Source organism: Gorilla gorilla, chromosome 11, assembly GCF_029281585.2.
Source record: "Gorilla gorilla gorilla isolate KB3781 chromosome 11, NHGRI_mGorGor1-v2.1_pri, whole genome shotgun sequence".
NCBI lineage: Eukaryota > Metazoa > Chordata > Mammalia > Primates > Hominidae > Gorilla > Gorilla gorilla.
In genome coordinates, this window is record NC_073235.2 from 62,524,746 (window position 1) to 62,550,530 (window position 25,785).

The 25,785-nt window shown below is 40.2% G+C and overlaps 1 protein-coding gene across 48 annotated transcripts in view; it reads right to left on the reverse strand.

Moving 5' to 3' along the window:
* PLA2R1 (phospholipase A2 receptor 1) overlaps positions 1 to 25,785 on the reverse strand; it is a 130,397-nt gene that overhangs the window by 86,662 nt on the left and 17,950 nt on the right. For all 48 annotated transcript variants that reach the window (XR_008677326.2, XR_010129589.1, XR_010129588.1 and 45 more), the window contains exons 3-8: positions 23,108 to 23,281; positions 14,067 to 14,240; positions 9,958 to 10,071; positions 9,309 to 9,452; positions 3,766 to 3,960; positions 1,211 to 1,368 (exon numbers count right to left, since the gene is read on the reverse strand). Coding sequence is in view for 40 of the 48 variants with exons in the window: in XM_063694904.1 (XP_063550974.1) it covers positions 1,211 to 1,368; positions 3,766 to 3,960; positions 9,309 to 9,452; positions 9,958 to 10,071; positions 14,067 to 14,240; positions 23,108 to 23,281 (959 nt within the window). In the remaining 8 variants the exon portion in view is untranslated. The remainder of the gene's footprint in view (positions 1 to 1,210; positions 1,369 to 3,765; positions 3,961 to 9,308; positions 9,453 to 9,957; positions 10,072 to 14,066; positions 14,241 to 23,107; positions 23,282 to 25,785) is intronic.

Below are 25,785 nucleotides of genomic sequence, written 5' to 3' on the forward strand. Positions count from 1 at the left end.
CATCGGTAATATTTAATAAACTGCCTCTTCGGAGAACTTGACAGAGTATCCTGGTGGTTAGAAGAACAAGGACATCTACCAAATCCCAACAACCCCCTAAAACTCAGCCAGTGTATTCAGCAGCTATCTTGATCAAAGAGATTAAGTCTGTTTTAGGCATAATAAACTGTTCAAATGGCTTGGGACTAAGCTAATTCTGTATAATCAGATGCTTTAGATAAATGAGAGACTAGAACATAGGGATGAATGTGATGTTCAGGCTACTGGGACCACTCCATCCACGTGACGAAAAAAAGCAAGATTTGCCACTGATCCACAATTTTCAAAGAGGTTACACATACTGTTTAAATCCTTTTATGTGAATAACATAATGGAGCTTAAAAACCATCACTCTCCAGAGTAATCTTCCATCCCTCAGTTCTTCCCCTTATCTTCATCACAGCAGTCAATGGCACCACCATCCACCAAAACCATGGTTGCTCAAGCCAAAAGCCGACCTCTCTCTCACCCCCACATCTAACTTAGCAACACCTTCTGTTCTCCAAAGCACACTTGGATCTGTCCACTTCTCTTCACAGTCACTACCCTAATTCAACTCTGGTGTAGCCTCCAAACTGGCTTTTCTGCTTCCATTTTATCCCTTTCCTAACCATTCTCTGTGTAGCAGCCACAGTTAATTGTAAAATGTAAATCAGATCATGCCCTTTGTTTCCTTGAAGCACTTTATTGGTTCCTATACCACAGTCTAGAAACCTGGCATTTTAGAATTCGTACTGCCCATCTCTTATGACCTCCTCACCACTGGTCTCCTTTTTGATCATTCAACATGGCAAGCCTTGGTCTGCCTTTGGGCCTTTGCACTTGCTACCCTCTGCATGTTCTGCTTAGAATATTCTTCCCCCTTCTCTCTGAGAGTTTTTTCTTTGAGTCCAAGCTTAAATATTAACTTTTCAGAAATGCTTTCTGTGGCTGTCCTGTCCTTCCCCAACCCAAGCTTTTCACTATCATGTCACATATTTCCTTGGAGCAATCATTACAACTATAATTACCATGTTTTTTCTGTGTGTACTTGTTCGCTCTCTAACATGGAAGGCCCATGAGGAACAGGGACTGCACCTGTCTTGGTCTCTGCCACAGCCCAAAGCTCCAACACAGGTGGCCTTCAGTACAAGACCAGCAAAGTGAGCACTGAACAAATGAATCAACTTACAGACTGCTCTGCTGAGACACACAGCTGGCTTCTATTTGGAAAAATGTGGGGCTCAAGTGTGTGCCAATTAGTAAAGATGACTGAAGAGTCATTAGACCATTCAAAGGAAACTGGAATTTTATTGCTGCTCAAACCAATCCATGTTTCTGATGCATTTTCTGTAAGAGATAAATGTAAATTACTTATGGGATCCTGTTATTTGCAAAGGAGATAACACCCTGGAGTTATTACCAAAATATACCACTTCACATGTTATTTCTTCTTTATTTCTTTGCATGATGAAATCTGTTTAAGTCTTGGCATAAAATGTCTGTTTAAACATTTTCCCTTCCCTGCTATGGTTTGAATGTTTGTCCCCTCCAAAATTCAGGTTGAAACTTAATCCCCAGTGTGGTAGTATTGAGAAGCAGGCCTCTAAGGGGTGAGTGGGTCATGAAGGCTCTGCCCTGATGAATGGATTAATGGGTTAATGGATTAACTAGTTCTCATGGGAATGGTACTGGTGGCTTTATAAGAAGAGGAAGAGAGACCTGAGATAGTACACTCAGCCCCCTCTCCATGTGATGCCCTGTGCCACCATGGGACTCTGCAGAGAATCCCCATCAGCAAGGAGACCCTCTCCAGATGTGGCCCTTTGACCTTGAACTTCCCAGCCTCCATAACTGTAGGAAATAAATTTATTTATAAATTACTCAGTTTCTTTGTATTCTACTATAATCAATAGAAAATGGACTAAGACATCCCCATAATATCCAGATCTGCTTGATATAGGCCTTATAAGTGAGGCAGAATGTGAGCTAAAGCCAATGCAACAACAAAGCCTAAGCAAGTTGGATTCCTGGGGCTCTGGTTTCTGCTAGAACCATGTATGTATGTTAAGTAGATCTGAAAAATCTGGTTTTGCTTCTGCCTAGAGAAAGGAAAAATAGGAAGGCCCATTGGATTATGAAAAGGGCATGAAACAAACAAACTTTTAATGATAGTCTAGCTTAAAGATAGGAGTTTTTTTTTCCCCAACAGATGTTGGTGAGGATGCAAAAAAAGGAACACTTATACACTATTGGTGGGAATGTAAATTAGTACAACATTTATGGAAAACAGTATGGGGATTACTCAAAGAACTAAAAATAGAACTACCTTTCAATCCAGCAATCCCACTACTGGGTATATACCCAAAGGGAAAAAAAATCATTATATCAAAAAGACACCTGTACTCATATGTTTATCACAGCATTATTCACAATAGCAAAGATGGAATCATGTAAGTATCCATCAGAGGAGGGTTGGATAAAGAAAATATGGCATATATATATACACATACACACACCATGGAATACTACTCAGCCATAGAAAAGAATGAAATCATATCTTTCGCACACAGGTAGCACTTGAGGCGATTCTGCTAAGTGAAATAACTCAGAATGCCAAATACTGCGTGTTCTCACTTATAAGTGGGAGCTAAACAATGGGGACACATGGAGATACAGAGCAGGATAATAAACACTGGAGATTCCAAAAGGTAGCAGAGGTGAGGCTGAGGGTTGAAAAATCACCTGTTGGGTACAATGTTCACCATCTGGGTGACGGGGCCACTAAGAGGCCAGACTTCACCACTGCAATATATGCATGTAAGAAATACTCACTTGTACCTCTTAAACCTATTTTTTAAAGTTTTTTTTTCCTTTTTCTTTTTTCTGCCATAGGAAAAAAGGAGCAAAACCTCTTAAAGGCATTGAAATGGAGTTGCTGGAAACGTAATTAAAACTTGACAGCCTAGGTAGGAAAGGACCCTATGTGGCTGAAAGAGATGTGTAAGTGCCCTTGTTGAGATAAGCAGCCCACAGGGTTCTTTAATCCCAAATGCAAACGATTAGGAAAAATAACAGAGAAGGATGCATGTTTTTACTCCAAACTAAAATGTAACAATTGAAAAAGTCATCAAAGGAGATCCTGGACATTTTTTTGTATTTTTAAAAACTGAAAAATGAAATAAATAATTTCAGTATTTTTCAGCATAAGTCTATGTCAAATACATGACACAGTGAAGAGCAGGCCAACTCTGATGGACTCAGGCTGTGTGGAAGCCAGGAGCCTAAAATTCCTATACATGGGGAACAGTCTGAACATCACCTCACCAAATAAATTACCCATGTTCACTGGCTAAAATTGTTTAAATCTAATTATTTGCCTAAGGGGTTCCCTTTATTATGTGGATTACATGTTAACAACACACTACTGCTATCTAGTGGCCATAAAGCTAAATTACAGGTTTAGGTTTTTCGTTAGAAGTTTTAGGAAATGAACTTTCCTACTTTACAAAAAAGTTAAAAATCATCTAATATATGTGGCATATATGAAGATGTTACAAAGTTTCTGAACATGTATTTTGTAAAAATCCAATAAATTTGAACTCCTGAATAACATTTAGAAACTTTAAATATATGTGCAATGAATAACCACTTTTAAATAGCTTAAATTTCTTTTCAACTCCACTAATAAAAGTAGTTACTACATTATATTTTATGCCGTTTAAACCAAAGGCAGCTGGGACTCACCATCTCCAAGGAGGGTTACAAGAAACTCCACCTCTGCTAATGAGGTTATGTCTATTAACGCACTGTTATCAGCCTGACAAGAACGCAGAGCCTCATGCCAGGTCTTTTCTTCTTTCTGAAGTTTGTAGCAATTACGATTGTAGGGATTCCAGCCAGGCTCACAGTGGGTAGCATAATATTTCCACGCATCTTTTTCTTTTTAAACCAACAAAAAACAATGTCATTTTCCACAATTATTTTAACATTACTTATTACAGCTTATGTAAATTGCCATTAATATGATTACTTTAAAAATGTGAATAACAGAAATATACAAAATAACATATATCATGGAACTCTAGATCTTCAGAGTTGAGAAGGGTCTAATCTATGATCTAGATTTAGATCTAGGATCAAATGAACTTCAGTATTTCATTTTCCGGATGAGCTAGTGAAGGTACAAAGAAGTAAGGAGAGGAGGGATGGCAGCAAGATGGCCGATAAAGACACCTGTGTCAGAGGCCTTTGAACAACAGCAACTCCATCTTGTTTAGGAGCTGGGTAAAATAAGGCTGAGACCTACTGAGCTGCATTTCCAGGAGGTCAGGCATTCTAAGTTACAGGATGAGACAGAAAGTCTCATCAAGAAAGCTTGCTAATAAAACAAGCTGCAGTAAAGAAGCTGGCCAAAACCCATCAAAACCAAGACGGTGAGGAAGGTGACCTCTGGTCATCCTCGCTGCTCATTATATGCTAATTATAATGTATTAGCATGCTAAAAGACACTCCCACCAGTGCCATGACAGTTTACAAGCCATGGCAACATCAGGAAGTTACCCTACATGGTCTAAAAGGGGGAGGAACCCTCAGTTCCGGAAATTGTATACCCCGTTCCCAGAAAACTCATGAATAATCTACCCCTTGTTTAGCATATAATCGAGAAAGAACTGTAAGTGTAATCAGCTGAGCAGCCCAAGCTGCTGCTCTGCCTATGGAGTAGCCATTCTTTATTCCTTTACTTTCCTAATAAACTTGCTTTCCTTTTATGGATTCGCCTCCAATTCTTTCTTGGGGTTTGGATCAGGACCCCTTTCTGGTAACACCTGGGATCTCGTCCCTGCCACAGGAACAGCCAAAGCAATGAATAAATGACTACATTTTCACGAAGCTGAAGGAGAGTGCTGGAGCACATCAAGGGAGTAGCAGAAACAACATGGAGCACAGAAACCCTTGCTGCCCCCACCCCCACCATCTCCCCCAACCCCCGTTATAAGCAGCTTAGAGCCAGGAGAGACTTCTCCCTGTAAGGAAAGGATGAGCAAGAGGACCCTAGCAGCCTCCAACACCACCACGGTCACCTACAGTTCTTGCCACTGGGGACCCCTGCAGCCCTCACAGGCACTAAGCCCATTTGAGGGAGCTGCCTGGAGTCTACAGGACTATGCTTGCCTCAGAGAAAGTTCTGATGCTGCACCCTGTCTCTCTGTGGACTATGGGTCTACTGCGCTGCACCATCTTGAAAAAAGGACCACTGCTAGAATGTCATGTTCTGCTCCAGTAGTGAGTAGCCACAGCACCCCTCCATCCTTGAGGCTTTGTAACCACTGTACCACTTCTACCTTGTGGCCCACCATCCCATGCCAAGCTGCTGTGGGGCTCTCACTCTACCTGGTGTGGCCAAGTTGCCACGAGCTGCTCCATCTACCCTTCCTGGTTGTTGCTGTGCTGTGCCCCTCAGAGCCTGAGCTGGCTTATCACCCTGCCTCCAAAGAAATGGTGCCTTGGCCTCCCAGAGCAGTCATGTTCCCCAGTGTGTGTGCTGAAGTGGCACCCTGCCTCCCAGGGAATCCCTACCCTGGCTGCCCAAAACAGTCACACCCCAGGCACCTGAGCTGAAGTGGCTCCCAAATCCAGGGGAAACAGTGCTTTAGCTGCCCAAAGCAGTCATACCCCCCAGCACCTAAGCTGAAGCAGCCCCATCTCATGGGGGAATGGGTGCCTTGGCTGAGCTGAGCAGCTGTGCCTTGTAGGGCTTGGCTGATGTGGTACCCTGCATCCAAGGGAAACAGCATTGGCAAGGCTGGGACATCCTGCCCTCCAACACAAACAGCTGTAGCACCTTGCTTTCCTGGAACTGGACTAGTCCCACAACGCCTGAACTGCTGAGGCACCCCACCTTCCCAGGGAGAGGAGTCATCATTTTGCTGCTCCTTGCCCCCCAGGAAACAAACCACAGGTATATGCCTCCATTCCTGGGTCCTTGATGCTACTGAACCTGACCTCACAGAGCCTGAGATACTGCTGTGTCCCACCATCCCAGGGTCCGGAGTCACCACTGCCTGGTGCTTCATCCCCTAGAGCTTGAGTTGCCACTGTGCCATACTGGTTCTGCTTCCCAAGTTACAGCCGTGCCCTGTTCCCTGGAGCCAAACCTCCAGAGTACCCCTTCTTCCTTGGAGGTAAATATATAGTCAAATTCAGAATGTTCAAATACTGTAATGGTGGTCTGTAAATCATTTATATCTCTACTATGAAGATTAAAGTCAAAATTGTCAAAAATAGATTGGGCACAGTGGCTCATGGCTGTAATCCCAGCACTTTGGGAGGCTGAGGTGGATTACTTGAACCCAGGAGGTCAAGCTATGATCATGCCACCATATTCCAGCCTGGGCAACAGAGCAAGACCCCGTCTCTAAAGCATAAATAAATACATAAATAAATAAATAACCAAGATGGTAAAACATAACTATAGCTACAATAAATTAAGAAATGCACGATATTAAAAGATGTAAATAGCGACATCAAAATTTTAACTATTGGGGGTAGGGTAAAAATCTACAGTGATTGTATGCAACTAAAGTTAAGCAGTTATCAGTATAAAACAGTCCATTATAACTATGTTTTATGTAAGCCACATGATAACCATAAAGCAAAAAAAAAAAAAAAAAAAAACTATAGCAGATACACAACTGATAAAGAGAAAGGAATTGAAATTTAGCACCACACACACACACAAAAATCACCAAATCACAAAGGTAAACAATAAGAGAGGAAGGAAAAAACAAAGAATCTATAAAACAAGCAGAAAACAATGAACAAAATGGCAGTAGTAAGTCTTTACCTATCAATAATTACTCTGAATGCAAATGGATTAAATTATCTAATCAAAACACAGAATGGCTGAATGGATAAAATGTTACTAGGAGTCAACGAGAGAAAATGAGCAGAGGTAGGAAAAAGGATACAAGTAGCAGATATGTAGGATGAACAAGTCTGAAGGTCTATTGTACAGCATGAGGACTATAGTTAATGTAGTGTATTCAGGATTTTTGATAAATGAGTAGATTATAGTTGCTCTTGTCACAGTGGGGGAAATGGGTAACTAAGTGAGATGATGGATGTGTTAATTTGTTTCACTAAGATAACCATTTTACTATCTATATATGTATCCTATGACATCATGTTGTATACTTTGAACATACACAGTCAATTTTATTTTAAAAAAGAGTAAAAAAGTAAAACAACAACAACAAAACCAAAGAAGTAAAGAGACTTGACAGAGGACATACAACGAAAGCAGAGTGTTGGGGCTAGATATAAAATTTAACAGAGCTGTTCATTTTTGAAACCTTTTTATATTTAAAAGAAGTATTATGGAATACAATTTAAATGGTATTCCAAGGATTTTATACATAGTATGTGGGTGAGGTAGATATTTATCCCCAGCTGAAAAGAGCCTAAAACTCTGATGACTTCCTTTAAAATGGGGATGACAAATAGGTTTCACTTTGAAAATAAGTCTTGAGTGTCCACGATGTTGTTCTGGGCTGATATGGACTCCAGATGGGGCTTTCAGGAACACAGTGCCATGATGTTTTGGACATTGGAGGGCAGTGGTGATGCACATGCTTATTTTGGCTTTCCTTTCTCACGAGACTGTCCCCAATCTGATGATGGCATTTTTACCTTATTTTATTAACCACAACGAGGTGCCTCCATTAAGAACGAATTTAGTTAAACTAAATATGATTTCACTGCTATTTGGGAAACAAAACATTCTTTTAAAATTGTTTCTAGGACTCTGACAGCAATTAGAATCATGGCCAAAGAGTGTTAGAACTTTGTATATCATTGACCCCAATGGTTTTCAGCCTAAAAAAGCACTCATGAAATCCTTTTTGAACTTGTTATTTTAGGCTGCGCATGGTGGCTCACGCCTGTAATCCCAGCACTTTGGGAGGCCGAGGTGGGTGGATCGCCTCAGGTCAGGAGTTCGAGACCAGCCTGGCCAACATGGTGAAACCCCGTCTCTACTAAAAATACAAAAATTAGCCGGGCGTGGTGGCAGGCACCTGTAATCCCAGCTACTCGAGAGGCTGAGGCAGAATTGCTTGAACCCGGGAGGCGGAGGTTGCAGTGAGCTGAGATCCTGCCATTGCACTCCAGCCTGGGCCACAAAAGCAAGACTTCAATCAGTCCGCAGAAGAATGTGTTGAACTTGAAACAAAGCAAATAATCCAAACAAGCTAACTTAACTACTCCCATTTCTGGTCTTCTGACCTCAATTAGCAGATCAGAAGGATAAATATAACAGAAGGAAAGAAGGGTGGCAGGAGGAAATGCAAGATGGCATAAGAAAGAAAGAAAGAAAAAATGAAAAGAGAAGGAACGGAGAAAGGAATATGAAAGAAGGAAGAGACGGAGGGAAAAGGATAATAACAGGTGGTAGCAATTTCAGCAAATTCCTGAAATAATGGAAAAATCTCTACATAAAAAAATGACAAGATGCTTCTTCTTTCCCCAGCTTGTACCCCATATTCTACAAAACTTCTAGGCTTAGCTATTTAAAGGAAAATGAAAGTTAAAACCCAATTCTAAGAAACAATATTTAAAAATGATAATTCACCTTATTATTTTAAATCTAGAGTTTTTTCTAATTATTTTTGTAATGATTCTTTAAAAAATGGTTATACTTTTATCTCTACATTTGGAGCTAAGACATTAATTCTCAGAGAAACTAAAAAGAGGTTATAGACCTGAAAAACAGAAATAATTGGACTTCTGGTACTAGATTGTGATTAGATATTATTTAAGTATTAACTCCATCTAAAAGTTCTGCATGTAATTTCAGGGAGGAAGGTGTGTTACTAATAAGAGATTCAGAGTGTGGCAGAAAATCAATGAAGTAAATAATTATATAAAATTGTTTTCTAAATTATGTTTAATTTCTAGGGGAACAATAAACTCAAAACTAGAATAGAAAAAGAAACGTATCTTATTTCTCTAATACAGAATGACTAAGAGTGCAAATTTTTTAAAAGAGAAGAAAATGTTTGCTATGCTCAGATTATTTCAGTTTTTAGTATAAACCTAAATGCATTTGTTAAAATCACAGTCCCTTTGACATAACAGATATTGTCTAGTTACACATTTTTTTCATATAAATATAAACTAGATTTAGCTAAGTTTACATTACGAATTATTAGCAAAAAATAGAGAAATTTACATATATTGAGATGACAAGTAAACAACACCTAAGAACAACTTAAAATAAAAACACTTACCAACTATTTCATGATCAATGTGGTTTAGATATTTTTTACATATATATGGCAAGGTGGACTCACAATCCCGACTCCTCCAGGCACTTGGCATAAATGAACTAAATGTTCCACAGTGATCTTCAACAAATGGCTCAAAATTTACCTCTGAAAATACAATGAGTGTCTTTAATATTAGAAGCAAAAGCAGTTAGTTTAATATATATTGAAATGTGGTTTTCAGCATCGGGGGACAGTGTTTCTATTTGTCATATATAGTAAATCCTATAAGATGTTATATCCTATAAGATGTTATCTATGATTTTGCAGTTACAGTCCAGGCATGTCAATTAAATGATTTCCCAAAGATTCCAAAAGACCCACTTTTATTATCTTAAAGTAGAGAGATATTTTGCAATTTGTAGCTATTTTTAAAACAGCAGACTGGAATCTTGGCTTACACCCAAATCCTCCTGCAACTTTGGCTAAAAAGCTTATCTTCCTGGTCCCTATTTTCTTGTTTGGAAAAGCTTGCCTTAAAGGAATTCAGTCAGGCTAAAAAATGGTTATAAACTACTCTCAAAAAAGCATGTCCTATGTGCATGGGAAATGCTGCTGTGTAAGGCTGCAAGATGATGCCACGTGACGAAGGCAAAGAAAACACTGCGGGTACCTGGGCTCCAATTCAGATAGTTGAGCGGCGTTCCATCAGACCACTGCCAGCCAGCGTGTTCATCCAGCTGACTGAGGCCCATCCACACCTCCACTGTTTTACTGCTCATGTGCTCTGAAATGAAAATTATGGAGCTTCAAAAAAAAAATCCAGTGTTACACATCTTTCTTGTTCTCCTATTCCTGGATCATGGAGTCAGAAACTAATTCCAGTCAATGACGGGAAAGGTGCACAGAATGCACGTGGTGCTTCTGAGTGATAAAGCAGGCTCCCACCATCTTGAGAAACAGAGCAGGCTCACTGACAGCTGTTTTTCAACTGTGAATGCTTCATGCAAGTACCCAGAAAGGTTGCCTTTCAGGGTTGTCAATCTAGACAAGGGTGCATGGTTGCATACTTGAGGCCATCTTACTTGAGTGAGCTCATGAACTTAAAGGTTTAATAGGGTGGAGGAAGAGGTGTGCAGGGTCACTCCCAGAAAGTGAACAGAGGCACATCTTCAAAGGTAAAAAGGTGTGCTGAAGTAGATCAGGGAGGGGTGTACAGTGTGACAGCCACCAGGAGTTGTCCGCTCAACAGGAGGGACCAGAGTGTCTCGGGGGATCCCTAGCAGGTTGGGACCTAAGGCTGTGTGCAGTGCAAACTGGAGGCTGCTTCCACAGCTTGAGGTGGGAGAAGTTTAATGGCAGGCTGGCTCTGTGGCCCCTCCTCTTAACCAGTCCACTACAACTTGCAGTTTAATGCAATATCATTTTTGTTATAGATACTATGAATAAAAACATGCATTGACATGCAGAAAAACATAGTTATCAAAATTATAGAATTATGGGAATTTTTCCTCAGTTTTTCTTTTTGTGCACCTAAATTTTAAACATTATTCCAGAACAAATAGGTACCACTTATGCAGCAAAATTTCGGGGGGAAAAAACCAAAACCCAGTGTCAGAAACATAATGAAAGTGGCAATTTTGTGATGCTTTGAAATGTTGCCATTTACTCGTTTAATCTATAAAGGAGAGCATTGTTCGCTTACAATTCACCTGATTCAGAGCCCAATTTATTTTTAGTCAGACGCAGGGGTCCTGCCTAAGATGAAGACCCTGACGGATAAGGGTTATAAACAGGGTGACCGTATGCCCCCATTTTCCTGGAAAACTCATGGTTCATGCTGGTATTTCCAGAATAATTATTAATCACAGTCCCTTTTACTATCAAAAGAATCTCAGTTTGGATGATAGATTGTATGATTACCCAGGTTGTGAAGGTCACTGTAGTCATATAACAAGGCTGCAGCATCCTCAGTGACTAGATATTTCAATACAATTGTGAAAAACTCAAAGAACCTAACCCATTTAAGAAAAGAGAAAAAGGTGCTTTATAATTTTGAGACTCCCAGAAATCAATAAACAGAAACAGCATACTATACACAGGTTTCACCCTTCCAAGTTTCTGTGGCATTCATATGGAATCTCTTTCTAATGTCCATTTGATTATTCCTTTCAATAGCACCATTCGACTGAATCGTTTAGCAGGTCTTATGGTGATAAGAAGCGAAATGGATTGACAGGGCAGGGAGAAATTTTCAAGTTTCACATCCAGGCAAGTGCCAAGTGATATTTTAAAATCTAGTTAAAATATTAAAGCATTAATTATTCTTATCTTAGAATTTTTTTTGAATACTCATTGTGCAATTGTTTTAATAATGCAGATAAAAAATCACTGTGCAATTTATAATCTGTGTCTGAAGGCACAAAAAACCATCTATTTACCTTTAGGACTAAGCTGGCCCACGATACTGTAATAAGAAACTCGAATTTAAATTCCTTTGGATATTTCTTGGCATTCATGACAGCTTAGATAATTCCTTGTACCATAGTATATGTTCACCAGAATTAGCAAGAAACATTAGACTCTTTTCATCATTAAAAAATACCTTGGTTGGAACAGGTTTCTGTCTTTATGAACAGACTTCTGTTTTTCCAAACAATTCCCAAAGACTAATTATAGAACTGAGGTAGTTAAATCAAAGTCCCTGACATGTCTTATTTTTTTAAATGGCTATTCAAATTTGATGAATAAGTCCAGATCTTCTCATGAGAAATCCTGGCAGTTAAGATAGATAATTGTAATTCATAAATGTCATGTAAACTTTTATATAAAAACCATTTCAGGCTTAAAATGATTTTGAAAATTGATGTTTTCCTGCACTATGACTTACTCAAATCAAATTCAATAATAATTTCTGACTTTTAGGGCGGGCACGCATTGCTCATTCATTTCTTACAATCCTTCTGGAAGATATTAACGACTTAGAAAAGCTTTAAAGTGTGCTTACTTTTCCATCCAGTGAACCCACTTCTGCAAACTTATAGAGAAATAATTGGGGATGTATGCACAAAGGTTTGTGCAGGGATGGTTTATAATATCAACTAATAAATACATAACAAAACAAGTAGTTTTATCAATATCTCTAATATATTACCACTAACTTATACTACTATGTAACCATTACAAATTATGATGTAGATCTATATTTACAGATACGGGCAAATGTTCATTAAATGCAGGTAAATAAAATAACCAGATTACCAAACTGTGTACGCAGTTGTTGTTAAATGGTTAACACACACTGAGTGTTTGTTATGTGTGCCAGGCACTTTTCTATGATTTCACCTGTATTAAAATATGTAATCCACACCAGGAATTTGCATTGTTATTATTTCCACTTGGTAGAAGGGGAAATTGAGGCACAGAGCAGTTAAATCACTTGCTTGAGTAACCCTGCTACTTAAGTGGTAGAGGCAGGATTCAAACCCAGGCAGGTGGCTCCCTGCTCCTAACCTGAGCAGGTGGTTAAATCACTTGCTTGTATCACTGTGCAATAGCTGCCATGTTTTTATTTATTTTTATATTTTATTTATGTATTTATGTATTTTGATATGAAGTCTCGTTCTGCCACCCAGGCTGGAGTGCAATGGCATGATCTTGGCTCACTGTATCCTCCACCTCCCAGGTTCAAGTGATTCTCCTGCCTCAGTCTCCTTAGTAGCTGGGACTACGGGTGCATGCCACCACGTCCGGCAAATTTTTGTATTTTTAGTAGAGAGGGGATTTCGCCATGTTGGCCAGGCTGGTCTTGAACTCTTGGCCTCAATTGATCCACCTGCCTTGGCCTCCCAAAGTGCTGGGATTACTGGCATGAGCCACTGCACCTGGCTGCTGCCATGTTTTTATATAATACCATTTTTTATATATACTGTGTATGTACACATGCATTTATATGTTTTTGCAGAGAAACACAGTTGTCTCTGGATTACAGAACTATGGGAACTTTTTTATTGGTTTTTCTTTCTATATACCTGAATTTTACAAATTATTCTAAAATAAACATGGACTACATATGCAATAAAATTTGAAAAAAATTGGCATCAAAAACTGTTAATGAAAGTGACTAATTTTGTGATATTTTCTAATGTTTCCACAAGTTTTTAAAGAGGTGAATGTACACACATACAAATACATTTAATCTATAAAGAAGAAGTAAGAGGAGAGTTTAGGCAATGAGCGAAACATAAGTCTTAGTTTATCGGCACAATTCTTTTAACATATTATTGTCTATACTGTTAGTTAACATATATGTGCTTTTGCTTTTCCCACTAAATTTTAAGGTTTTGTTTTTGGGACCCACCAGGAGGCCTATGATGTACCTGCACATGGTGAATGATATGTAAGATTTTGTTTAATTAATAAAATGCTTAATGATTTATTAATGGAAATGGAACGGCTAAGATCTCCAGAAGAGCAAGAAAATAGCCCTTAAATTTAGAAATCTTCCTGATCCACTTGTTAGAACTGCAACTCTCCTGGGTCCCTTGCTGTGGCCTCAAATTCTCTTCTCCAAGGAGGAGAAAATAAGAAAGACATCACTGGATGCCAAATGGAATCACTCAAGGTTCATGGAAAAATTTTGGGTGAGAGTTTTGGGCCATATTAAGGAAAGAAAAATATTTTTTAAGAACTTTTTGTCAGAATATATTTTTGTATATGTGAAAACAGTTAACAACCATCTTTTATTGTATCAATATCAATGTGCATCATCCACCTACTTACCCCTTATGAAGTTTTCTTCAGTTTCATCTGTAATACTTAACAGCGCACCTCCTTGCATCTGGCATGAAGAATGTGCCTCACTCCAAGAGAGAGATGAAAGCAGGTTGAACTGGTAGCAAATGTGTGAATTGAGGTCCTTCTCCCAAATAGTATCACAACCTACTTCTGCAGAGGCTGGAAATAATGGCCATTAAAAACAACCAAGTCTTATTTTCTCTATACAGCAACATATTTCTAAGATAAGTCCGAATGGAATTATTCCATCTTGCAATCTCTAAAACTTCAGTCCTTATCTATTCTTGATTAGGTCTTTCTGATAAAATCTGCATTGTTATTCCATTGCTAAGATATGGTTAAACTCTTTCATGATGTACCTAAAGAAATATACAAAATCACCAATGAAGAAGCTATGATCCTTTCCAGAGTAATAATAGGAACCAGTTTTAAGAGAAGGAAATAGAAGCAAAGTATTTGTGAAAATAAGATCTAAGTTCTTTTGTCATTTAGAACTTTATATTAAAAACTTGTGACTTTAAATGTTCATGTTAGTAGATACAAATGTTATTTCAAAGGCATTTCTCCCTAAATACAAAATGATAAAATAAAAGGATACAGTAGGAATATGAGTCAATAGTAAACACAAGTTTTCAAATAAACATCAAGCACAGGAACACTGACATATAGTTTAAGAAAGCTGAGAGGAATAGAAGCAAGATCCACTTGTAAGACACTGGCCAAAGATTGCATAGTGTGCTCAAAAGGAAATTTAATAAAGTATGAAATGTGGAGCTGAAGTCTGAAGTTTTTTTTGAAATAACAGAAAATTAAGACTGAGTTTGGGTGCTTTTGCTAACATTTAAAATCAAACTCCAAGGTGAACTAAGTAGCCACAATAATGACCGGAAACCAAACTCAGACAGAGAATGTCAGAATACAGAGAATGTGAGCCATACTGCAGCAGCATGACTGTAAATGACCGACAGGCAACCAGCTGAAGTCTAGGATGGCCTTTCCCAAAGTGTGATTCCCAAAGTAAGACAACTTTAAGAGGCTCCCCAAGAAAATCTGGACACAATGCATACATAGCGTTCTCTGGGAAATTCACAATGAACATTAGCATATTCAAGGCTCTGAGAAGTTTTGTAGTAAAGAAACATGCTTACTGTTAATTTAGTGTACTTCAAACTTATTAGACAATAAAATCTTTTTTTTTTTTTTCCTCCCTCATAACAGTTAGATGGTCCCCTTGGGAAATGTGGAAAGTTTATTTTCATGTCTGGTTGCAACACACATTCCAGAGGTTTTAAATCACATATAAATCTAAGGTTGTTTATAGAGTTTCCTGACTGATACATGTGTTTATAGAAGGATCCAAGATTAAAGGAAGGCAGAAGACAAGGCTATCACCAAGTAACACTGAAGGGAAGGAAAAGAAAGAAAGGAAAAAGAGAAGCGAAATTTTCAGTAACCATTTTGCCCAGGTGGCTGAAATTTCCCCATTGAGATGGAATCCTTAAAGATTGTTTTCAGCTAAAATCCTAGGCCTTCCCTGAGAAGGACAATATACTACTACGTGTTACGAGACACTAGTTCAGCCATACTCATCCACCATGACAGCTGAGACCATGATGGGGGAGCGGGTGTGTGTTCATAGTTTTGGCATGCATAAGAATCATTTAGGACAGTCACAGTGGCTCATGCCTGTAATTCTAGCACTTTGGGAGGCTGAAGCGGGAGGATCACTTGAAGTCAGGAGTTCGAGACCAGCCTGGTCAACAAAGCAAGACCCTATCACTACAAAAAGAGAAAGAAAGAGGCTGGGTATGGTGTCTCATGCCTGTAATCCCAGCCCTTTGGGAAGCTGAGGCAGGTGGATTGCTTGAGCCCAGAAGTTCAAGACCAGCCTGGGCAACATGGCGAAAATTTTTTTAGTGCTGACATGACGCCACAAGTAGAAAATTCGACACCTGACCTCATGTGATGGGTTTTGGTCAATACTTTGTTTCATGCACAAAATTATTTTAAATATTGTATAAAATTACCTTCAGGCTATGGGTATAATGTATATATGAAACATAAATGAAGTCTGTGTTTACACTTGGGTCCCGTGCCCAAGAAACCTTATTATGTATATGCAAATATCCTAAAATCAGAAATCTAAAACACTTTTGGGCCCAAGAATTTTGGATAAGCGATACTCAGCCTGTATAAGAATTTGTACTTCTGTACTGGCAGACACAAGTCCTTTCTCTGCTTCTCTAGGATAGGCTGCATGTCCCTCCAGGAATCTCATTTGTAGGTTGTAAGTAACAAATGGAATGAAAATGTTGTCGTAGACACTGTGATGTGCTGCTCTCTAAGGATTGCTTTGGCAGAAGAGTCTCTTTGCCCTTTCACTCTCCCTTCCCAAGGGCAGCTGACACCATGACTGGTCAATGTGGTGGTATACTTAGCCTCTGTATCCCAACAAGGGGCAACTCTGAAGGGTCACCCCAGCTTGAGAACTCTGAAAATCAAAGGCTGGTGTCTCAGGTATGTTTATTATTCTTGAAAAATTCTAATCTAAGGGCTAAAATCCTATTGTTATATTCTTTACATCTTTGATTGTGTTTATATCAACTCTTCTATTGCTAAATTATGGGCTCCAGGGAAGCAATTGTGTCATATATAACTTTGAGTCTCCTATTATGTGATGAGAGATTACCAGAATCTTTTTCATGGTGTTATAAATAGGTGATTTTTCCCTCCTAAACTACACCTCCTTTTTAATGAAGTGAAGTGCATACGTAGAATGACTTGGGAAGTGTTTCATCCTCTTCTAATTTCCCACTTAGTCTCATCCACTGAATTTAGCCATTAATGTATATCTTGTTTAAGGCCATCAATGACCCCTGTGTTGCCAAATTCAGCAACTGTTAGTTTGAGACTTTATCAAACAAGGCCCTTCATCAGCACTTGGCAGGCTGAGTTCCCTCTCCGTGCTGATTTACTCTCTTTTCTTGACTTCCCATGCCTGGCTACCCTTATACCTCCCTGGCTGTCCCCTTTCAGTCTCCCTTGCTGCTTTATTCTTCTCTACTCAAATTAAATGTTGGAGGCCTTAAGACTTGGCCCTGAGCCCCCTTCCTTTCTATTCTATACATTCTTTCTACACATGGCTATCTAACCTGTTCTCATGAGTCCATTTCCTATAATTTCCAAATACATAGAGACCATTACATCTACCTACCTAGTCCACATCTCTACATAACTGACTCACATGTAACATGTGCAAACCTGAATAGTATTTAATTTTCTTTTCCAAATGTATATCTCCATAAACTTAGCTATGCATGTCAGAAACATGGAGTCTGAATTAATGTCTCACTTTTTCTCCTAGCCTCCAAGTTCTTAGGAGTGAGAAGTCCTACTCCTGGTTAAAAACCTATATGTGATTCTTGAGGCCTGACCACAGGCAGTTACAAAGGCTTTACCTGGTAGGCCTCATGGGGGAAAGCTGCCCCTACCCCAGACTTGGTGCTGAGCTGGCACACTGCAGTTTCTAAAGAGAGTCATAGTTAACGGTTCAGGCCCCTCAAGCCCATAGTGCTCTGTGTTATTTGCATTTCTGGTGCAGGTGCCTTCCATTCCTAGCTCTCTTTCTACGTGAGGCCTTGGGCCAAGGTCCTCTTCAGGTGCCTCTGCTGAGGCTGGGATGGAGTGGGAAGGAGGGGAATCTTGAAGACACTTTTTCCCCACCCTGACTCAGTGCTCAGTACTTTTCAACTCCTAGCTCTTCCCCTCACCTTACCCCAACCCAGAATCTATACACTAAAAAGCCTTTGTTGTTGTTTAGTGTTCTCTCAATGGTGAGCTGAGCTGAACTCCACATCTGTGCTGATCCACTGACCCTCGATGGCTGTGCTGTTCCCTGGGGAAAAATGGAACAGAGGGAGGTGGCGAATTCTTCTTTCAGTCTCTTTGTTATACCATTGTAGTGAGTGATCAACAGCTTAATACCTTCATTTTTGGCTTGTTGCTTTAATCAGCTACTCCAACACCTGACAGCTCTGCTATCTCCAGCCCAGCTAAGCTCCTGACAACCAGGTCCTGTTCAGTTTATCTACAAGTTAGATCTTCAATACATCCACATTTTTCCAATCCCCTTGCTGCCACCTAACTGAAGCCACCACTACTCCTGGCCCAGACTATTGCTCTAGCCTTCTACCTGGTCTCCAGGATTTGCCTATTGCTCCCTTCCAAGCCATTCAGTATAATAGAGCCAGAGTAATCCTTACATATATATTTTTAAAACCATCACTCCCCTGCTTAAAACCCTTTGATAGCTTTCTTTTGCACTTAGGTAAGTCCTTACCTTTATGACACTCATGGACTCTGTCTGCCCTTTCAGAGTGTCTTGTTTCTCTCTTCTTCAATCACTGTACTCTTGCCATATTGTCTTTCTTAGATGGCAATAACCTCTTTCCCCCCTCAAAACCTTCAGATATTTGGCCAGTGACATGCTGAGGGCTGGGGGTAGCGGAGCAGTCAGCCTGGACAGGTGGGCGTATTTTATCACTGACATTGTTTGGAATTGTTAGAGCATGTGCCTGGTGACTCAAAAGCATGCTGTCTTTTACTTGGTTTTATTATTATTTTTTAGTTCTATTTAAACCATATACCCTCTTTATTGCCTGCATCCCATGCTGACCACTCCCTCTCCCCTTCCTTTGCACATGTCTGCATCATGCATCTCCGTGTGAGTATCTCATTTCCCCACTTTCCATTCTGACAACTTCTACTCATCTCTTGGGCTACAGTTCAAATACAACTTCCTCAGGAAAACCTTCCATGACTCCCAATTTTAACTTCAGTTTCTCACTTGTAATACTGTATTTTCTTAAGGTAGAACTTACGACAAACTGTAATTATGTATTAATTTGGGTATTATACTTGAATGTGAATTTCATCAGGGCAGGCACTATGACTTTCACATTTCACATTCACGGTTATAACCCCAGGAGCCAGAGAAGTCCCTGGCACATAGTAGGTGTTCAATACATATTTGTTAAATGAATAAATGGATGAATGGTCTGTGGAAATGGAGGTCAAGGTCAGGCATGCATTGTTGTAGAAGTCAAGAGGAGACAGTGCCCTGAAGAAGGTATAGACAATTCTTTTGTGAATTCTCTCTATTTAGAGGATGAGAGAGAGAGGTGTTTTCAGGAGGCAGAAATACAGATGAAAGAATTGCAGTATTTTTAAGATGTTATTTTAAGACTCGCACAGGTCTAACTGCTAAGGAAAAGGGCCCAGCAAAGAAGCACCCAGGGGTGTGCACTGGAATCACCTGGAAGTTTGCTGAAACACAGATTGCTGGGCTGCACTTCTAGAATTTCTGATATGATGGTCTACGGTGTGACTGCTACTTTGCGTTTCTAGCAAGCTCCCAGGGAATTCCAACGCTGCTGGAACGGGGACCACACATTGAGAACAACTGAGATACAGGTTGGAGAAAGTTGGATGGGGTGCTCCAGAGCCCAGGTGGGGAGACTTGGCCCACGTAGGAGAAGGAACATCATCCTCGCGCATAGAAGGGAGGAAATAAAGATGGGCACAGATGCAGGTAGGCTTAAAGGTGAGAGAGCAGGAAGTTGCCAAACTGTCTGTCTGATGGATCTTTTTGCCATTATGAGGTAGGAACTGAGGTCACCTAATGAGAATCAGAAAGGAGATTGGAAGGTAGGGTTAGAAGTTAGAGGAGAATAGAGAGGTTGGCAGGGTCATTGTGGGGTGTGAGAACTGCATGACAGAAACATATAGCATTGCTGATCCATGTTGAGGGCTCAGGAGAGAGCAGCCATGCCTTTGTTGTATCAATCTGCTTGTTTGTCTTTTTTGTGGAGGGCGGGAGCAGGGGCAGGCGGGTGGCGACAGAGTCTTGGCCTGTCACCCGGCTGTAGTGCAGTGGCGCGATCTTGGCTCACTGCAACCTCCACCTCCTGGGTTCAAGCGATTCTTCTGCCTTAGCCTCCTAAGTAGCTGGGATTACAGGTGCCCACCACCACACCCAGCTAATTTTGTATTTTTAGTAGAGATGGGATTTCACCATGTTGGCCATGCTGATCTCAAACTCCTGACCTCAAGTGATCTGCCCGCTTCAGCCTCCCAAAGTGCTGGGATTACAGGTGTGAGCCACTGTGCCCAGCCTAAATCTGCTTTATTATATCACTCGAGCAACTGATCAGAATTATATAAAAATAAGGTTCAAGGGCAATCATATCATTTCAAAGGTTGGTATCGTAAAAATATCTAAAATTAACTAAGTGTGATTCTGCAGCTCTGTAAGGCACACAACCAAGACCAGAATGGCCCATAATTGCCTCTAAACAAACCCAGAGAGATTCCTGTGTGTCATCCTTATTGCTGAAGATGTTTTATTACATCCTTCACCGCTAGTATATTTGTGTATGTGTTTATGAATACTACATTTAAATTTTGCTCATTTACAATCAACTTTTTTTTTTAAATGTAGCATCATTTTACACTGAGATATTTTAAAAAATTTCCCACATAGGAAGGATGAGATACAGTAGTACAGACCTTTACTTTATTCCACTCACTCTTCTCTGTCCTATCCACTTGTTGACCCCATGGAAAGAGCTATCAGCTTGCTCAGGTTTCAATCTCTGACACGTCATTTTGAGTTATATTGGCTACCGGGAGCCAAAAGTAACAAGAAAGGAAGAAAACTGGCACTGAACAAATAAACATGCTCTCTGCTGGTTGTGGTAAAGGTCAAGAGGGCTGGAATCTGGCAGGCTGTCAAGCAGAGGAAGCTTCTGAGCTGTAGAAGGCTGAACAAATAGATGGTCTGGGGAATGAAAAGCCTGGAGCACCACTGAACCCAGGCTTCCACTGGGAAACTGTCATTGGAAGTTTCCCAGTGGAAACTTCTTAAGTTTTCAGAACCTTAAGAAGAATATTGTAGTTTTTTTTTTTAAGTCCCTAGTATTAGAGCCATGTGAAGTATGTGTTAACTTTATTAGTATTGGTTCATTTATTTGGTTTTAATAATGACCTCTATTGGGGATGGAAAAGGAAAGAGAAGAGATGATGCAAATAATATGACAATAATAAAAATAATATGACATCTGTTTCAGGAGTCCAAGGAGTGTAGAGATTACATGCATACACACCTACATGCATACATTTAGATAAATAGAGAAGGCTGGTGATCTGACAGTTATAAAATAATAAAATGCTTTCATTCTGGTTGGTGAATAGCCACTGTTCTGAGCTTCTCTATTACCCCCACTACCCAGGCTTCCCTGCACCCCACCCCCACATTGTAGCAGCTAAGGGGTTAATATCAGCAGAGAGCCTCTGGAATTCCCAACCCCCACACTAAGGTCTCCATTGCGATTGACCAATAGCCCATACCATATTGGCTGTTAAATGTATTGATATTATCCCTGTATATAGATGTATATTGCATAGAATTATCTCCATATTATTGCTTGATGATGAATTATCTGCACCAGGGTCACCTGGGGCACTTTTCAAAAATGCAGATGGTTGAGTTTTACATACTGTACCCACTGCATCTCTGGAAGATGGGCCAGGATATGCATTTAAACTATCTCCCAGGTGATTCTAGGGCATTGTCTCAAATACAGCCTGCATTTTCTGGCATACAGCAAACCTGTCTTCTCTCTAGATGCCAAGTTCCTTAAAGGGAGTATCCTAAGTCCTAAAACTCTTGGCATTCACCACTATGCATAGCTTAGTGCTTGTTGACTTACAGCAGAGAGGAGAAATCATGGATTCAGAAGTGTATGCTGAAAATATAAATTGGGTTTGATGCTGCTGCTGCTATTGTTGCTGCTGCTTCTGGCTGCAATGGTTAACCATTGTGAGTACTTACTGTGTGCCAGATATTATGAAAAGTGCCTTGAATGCCTCATCTAATTGAATTGCACAATAATCCTAATAGGTACTGCTATTATCTACATTTTATGTCTGAGGAAACTGAGACTCAGATAGATGGACAGAGCTTCCCAAAATTTCATTGTTGGGAGGAAGCAGGACTCCAATCTTGGCCTGTGTGATTATTTCAAAGCTTATACTCTTTCTTATTTGCTAAGCCATACTAGCTCTTGGATTAGAAAACAATTCTACAGATACTTTATAAGTCAGATTCTTTGGGGTTAATCTCTTCAACTTGCTTTTGCTTCAAATTTATTTGTTGCATTTTATATATGTGGAGGGGAGGCAGGCATGGGAGATGAAGACTGTAAAAGCTGTACTCTGACTCACAGAAACCAAGGGAAAGGAAATTGAATATAGAAAGTAGGAGGCATATATAAACATTCTCCAATACTTGGGAACAATTGGAACCTTTTTAGCTAAAGAAAAATAAAATGAAATAATAAGGCACTAACTGAAAAAAAGAAGTTAGAACACTGCCACTGCCATTGAACTTTGAAAATCAAGTTAAGAAAAGAAAAAAAATGAGGTTATAGCCAGAAGGTAAATAGTAGGAAAGGGAGTCAAGATGAGAATCCACTGTCAAGAAATAACGAGGGCAATTGCGATTTTAGAAAGATCATCAAGGGGCCAGCTGGTGCCTGGGCTTGACAATGGGCGAGACAAGCAGCCTGGATGTGGAGAAATTAAAGCAGCTCATAAGAGATAGTGGACTGAAAGGCTAACTGGGCTTTATATGCAATCAGGTTTGTTTTGAAGTATCCAGCCAAGAAGCTGGGATCAATGAGATCGCAGAGTATTTATAATTTGATTCTGGTTAAAACATCATTATGCACTGAGCTTAATGAAGAATGGCTAATTAACATCTCTTGAATGTACGGCAAAAAGAATATATATTAGAATTGTCTTTTCAAGGCAAAAACAAACCTCAAATCAAAATCTGTATTAATAGCATCAGGGTTCTTATTCAGACTTCAATATATCAATCCCAGTGCTTTTGTTTAGATACACATAACTTTCTAATCATCTTTGATTCACTCATGACATATAGAGAAGACAAAATTTATTCTTACTGGGATCAGGGCAAAATCCCCACTTTTCATCTCTTTCATAACGGCTTGTCGTGGCACACCACAGTAAGTCATCTTCCCGACCTTCACGGGTACATTCATGATGCCACTGATGGTTATACTGGAAGGGAAACATACACGGCATCCCGTGGGTGTTCCCTTTGATTGTATGCAAATCTAGGAGAAAGAAATGTACAAAGTCAGATAAGTATGATGTCAGCTTTATCTTTGGAAACTGCTATATATCGAAAGCATTTTTTATGGACTGAAACCCTCTTAGGGGCAGATACTCACTACAGCAGAGTGAGCCCTCAGGTCCTCACTGTCTCCTGTCAGTAGAGGTGTGAGACCGAGCGCTGGGCTCAGAGGAAGTGCTGATAACATGGTTTGCTTATGCATTTATCTACTTGTTTACTTACTATGGTGAGCTGTCACAGTAACATTCATATTTGTGGATGGATGAGAAAGAAACTTTAATGGAGATTTAACTTCATAATACCTTCCAGTCACCAAATACATCAGCCATTAGCATCTAAAGCTCAATAGATTCATAGGCATTTATTAATTTATTCATTCAATAAATATTTATTGAACATTTAATGTCAGTACTGGGGATGAACAAACTAGCAAAAGTTCCTTTATGTGGAACTTCTATTCTATCAAGGAGAGAGAAAGAGAAAGCAAATATACAAGTAAACATACAGTATCGTTGCAGGTAGCGGTGCCATGATGAAAAATAAATAGGATGAGAAGACAGAGTGGGGTGTGTGTGCGTGTGTGTGTGTGTCTGTGTGTGTGTGTGTGTGTATGTGTGAGACAGACAGAAGGAGAGAGAGAGAGAAAGTGAGAGAGAGGGAGAGATGGGGTGGAGGGGCACAGGGCACTACTTTGGACAGGATGGGCAGTGAAAGACCTCTCTGAATAGGAACTGGGTGACCTGAGAGTGCAGGTCTTTAGAGAAGAGGTGATCCAGCAGAAGGAACAGCAAGTAAAAAGAACCTGAGACAAGAACAGGTGAGGGGGTGAATGAAGAAGAGGAAGGAGGCCCTCTGGGTAGGGGAGCCAGGGACGTACTAGAGTGTCAGTGCACATAGAGCTGTCTCCCTGCCATACTGTGGGCTTTGGCCTCTACCCTGAGGGTGGGGGCAAGTCTCTTGCGGGTTTTGAATGGGAAAGTGACAGGATCAGATTTACATTTTTAAAGAACCACTGAGGGTGCAAAGGGGCAAACAGCTGACATAGGGAGAGGGTGAAGCGAGACAGTTGGCTGGGTGGCTTCTCAGTGGTCTAGAGCAAGTTGACCATGCAGACGTGGCCTGCTGGCTGCCTTCTCAGGGTATTGCAATACTCGGCCATTCTTGGCCTTAATCAGGAATCAACAAAAACTTTTCATGACTCAACTGGGGCTGCCAATGGTATGTCCTGGGGCAAAAGGACCAGCAGTGGAGAGCCCCACCTCTTTCCCACAATTGGCAGGGGCTGACCTGAGCTCATGACATGTCACCTGTCACCAGCCTTAGCAGTTAGGGCTATTTAGGAACTGTAGGTATTTCAGGACATGCCCTTTTCTTTCAGTCCCCTTCCTTCTACTCTGAAGCATATGTTCCCCAGAATCTTCCCCTGCATGCACCATGAGTGTGGGTATGTGGCTAAAAAGTTAACATAAAGCAAAATATCAAGTTCCTCTTCAGAACTGTAGATTATTCAGAGTGCTGGTTTGCAGCATTTGCTTTATTTTCGTGAGTCCTGAAAATGCCTGGCCCTTGGCTCTGTCTCTTTTTAATCATTTCTTCTTTAGGAGTTCCTTGCTCTGCTTCCCAGGACCGTACAAAATTCTTAGGAGGATATGCTCTTGTGAAAGCATAATTCTACAGAGCAGCACGAGGGGAGGGGCTCCACCTGTCCTGTGCACCTTTGTAAACCAGGTCCCTAGTCCAGGGCCTGATGAATGTGGGGTGGTTTGTTAGCAGTGCTATATAAAAATGCAGAATGAATGGATGAATGGATGGATGGATAGATTGATGGATGGATGGATAGAGTGAGCTACCAAACAAACGCTGAGGGACAGGTTTGAGATTTTAGAATTTAACTATGTAACTTTCTTTTTTTTTCTGTTTAGAAATGACAAAAATAACCATAGAAAATGAAATTCCCCTCTAAACCATGCTTCCCCACCAACTATGCTTGGCACACACCAAATAACCCCTGACAATAGTCTGTCATTTCTCTTCAAGTGACTTGCAACATGATTAATCACATGAATGCCAGCCAGCATCAGGTGGCATTGGAGGTGTCCCGGACACATACCTCCATAGGTGGGGATGAGTTTTTACAATAAGAGAAATGGCGGCAGGGGAGGAGAGGTTATTATATTTGTCATGACAAAAGTCTTCAAAGATCTTTTCCTTCCACCTTCCTTTTCTCTCTCCCTCCTGTCTGCTTATTCTTTCTGCTCCTTTCCATTGATTCCCAGAGTCAGTTAAATGTTTTTCCTTCCAATACCTTTAAATTCTGAGAAGTTCTGCTTCTTTAGCAGAATGTAGTATGTCCATTCTGAGACTCTCATAACCCTTTTACCATAAGCAAGGAAGCAACTAAAATGTATTTAGCAGAAGTCCTTTGAGGGTCCAGGCTTTGTGTACTTCTTTCACATAATGCTTTACAAATCTTTACTTATAGGC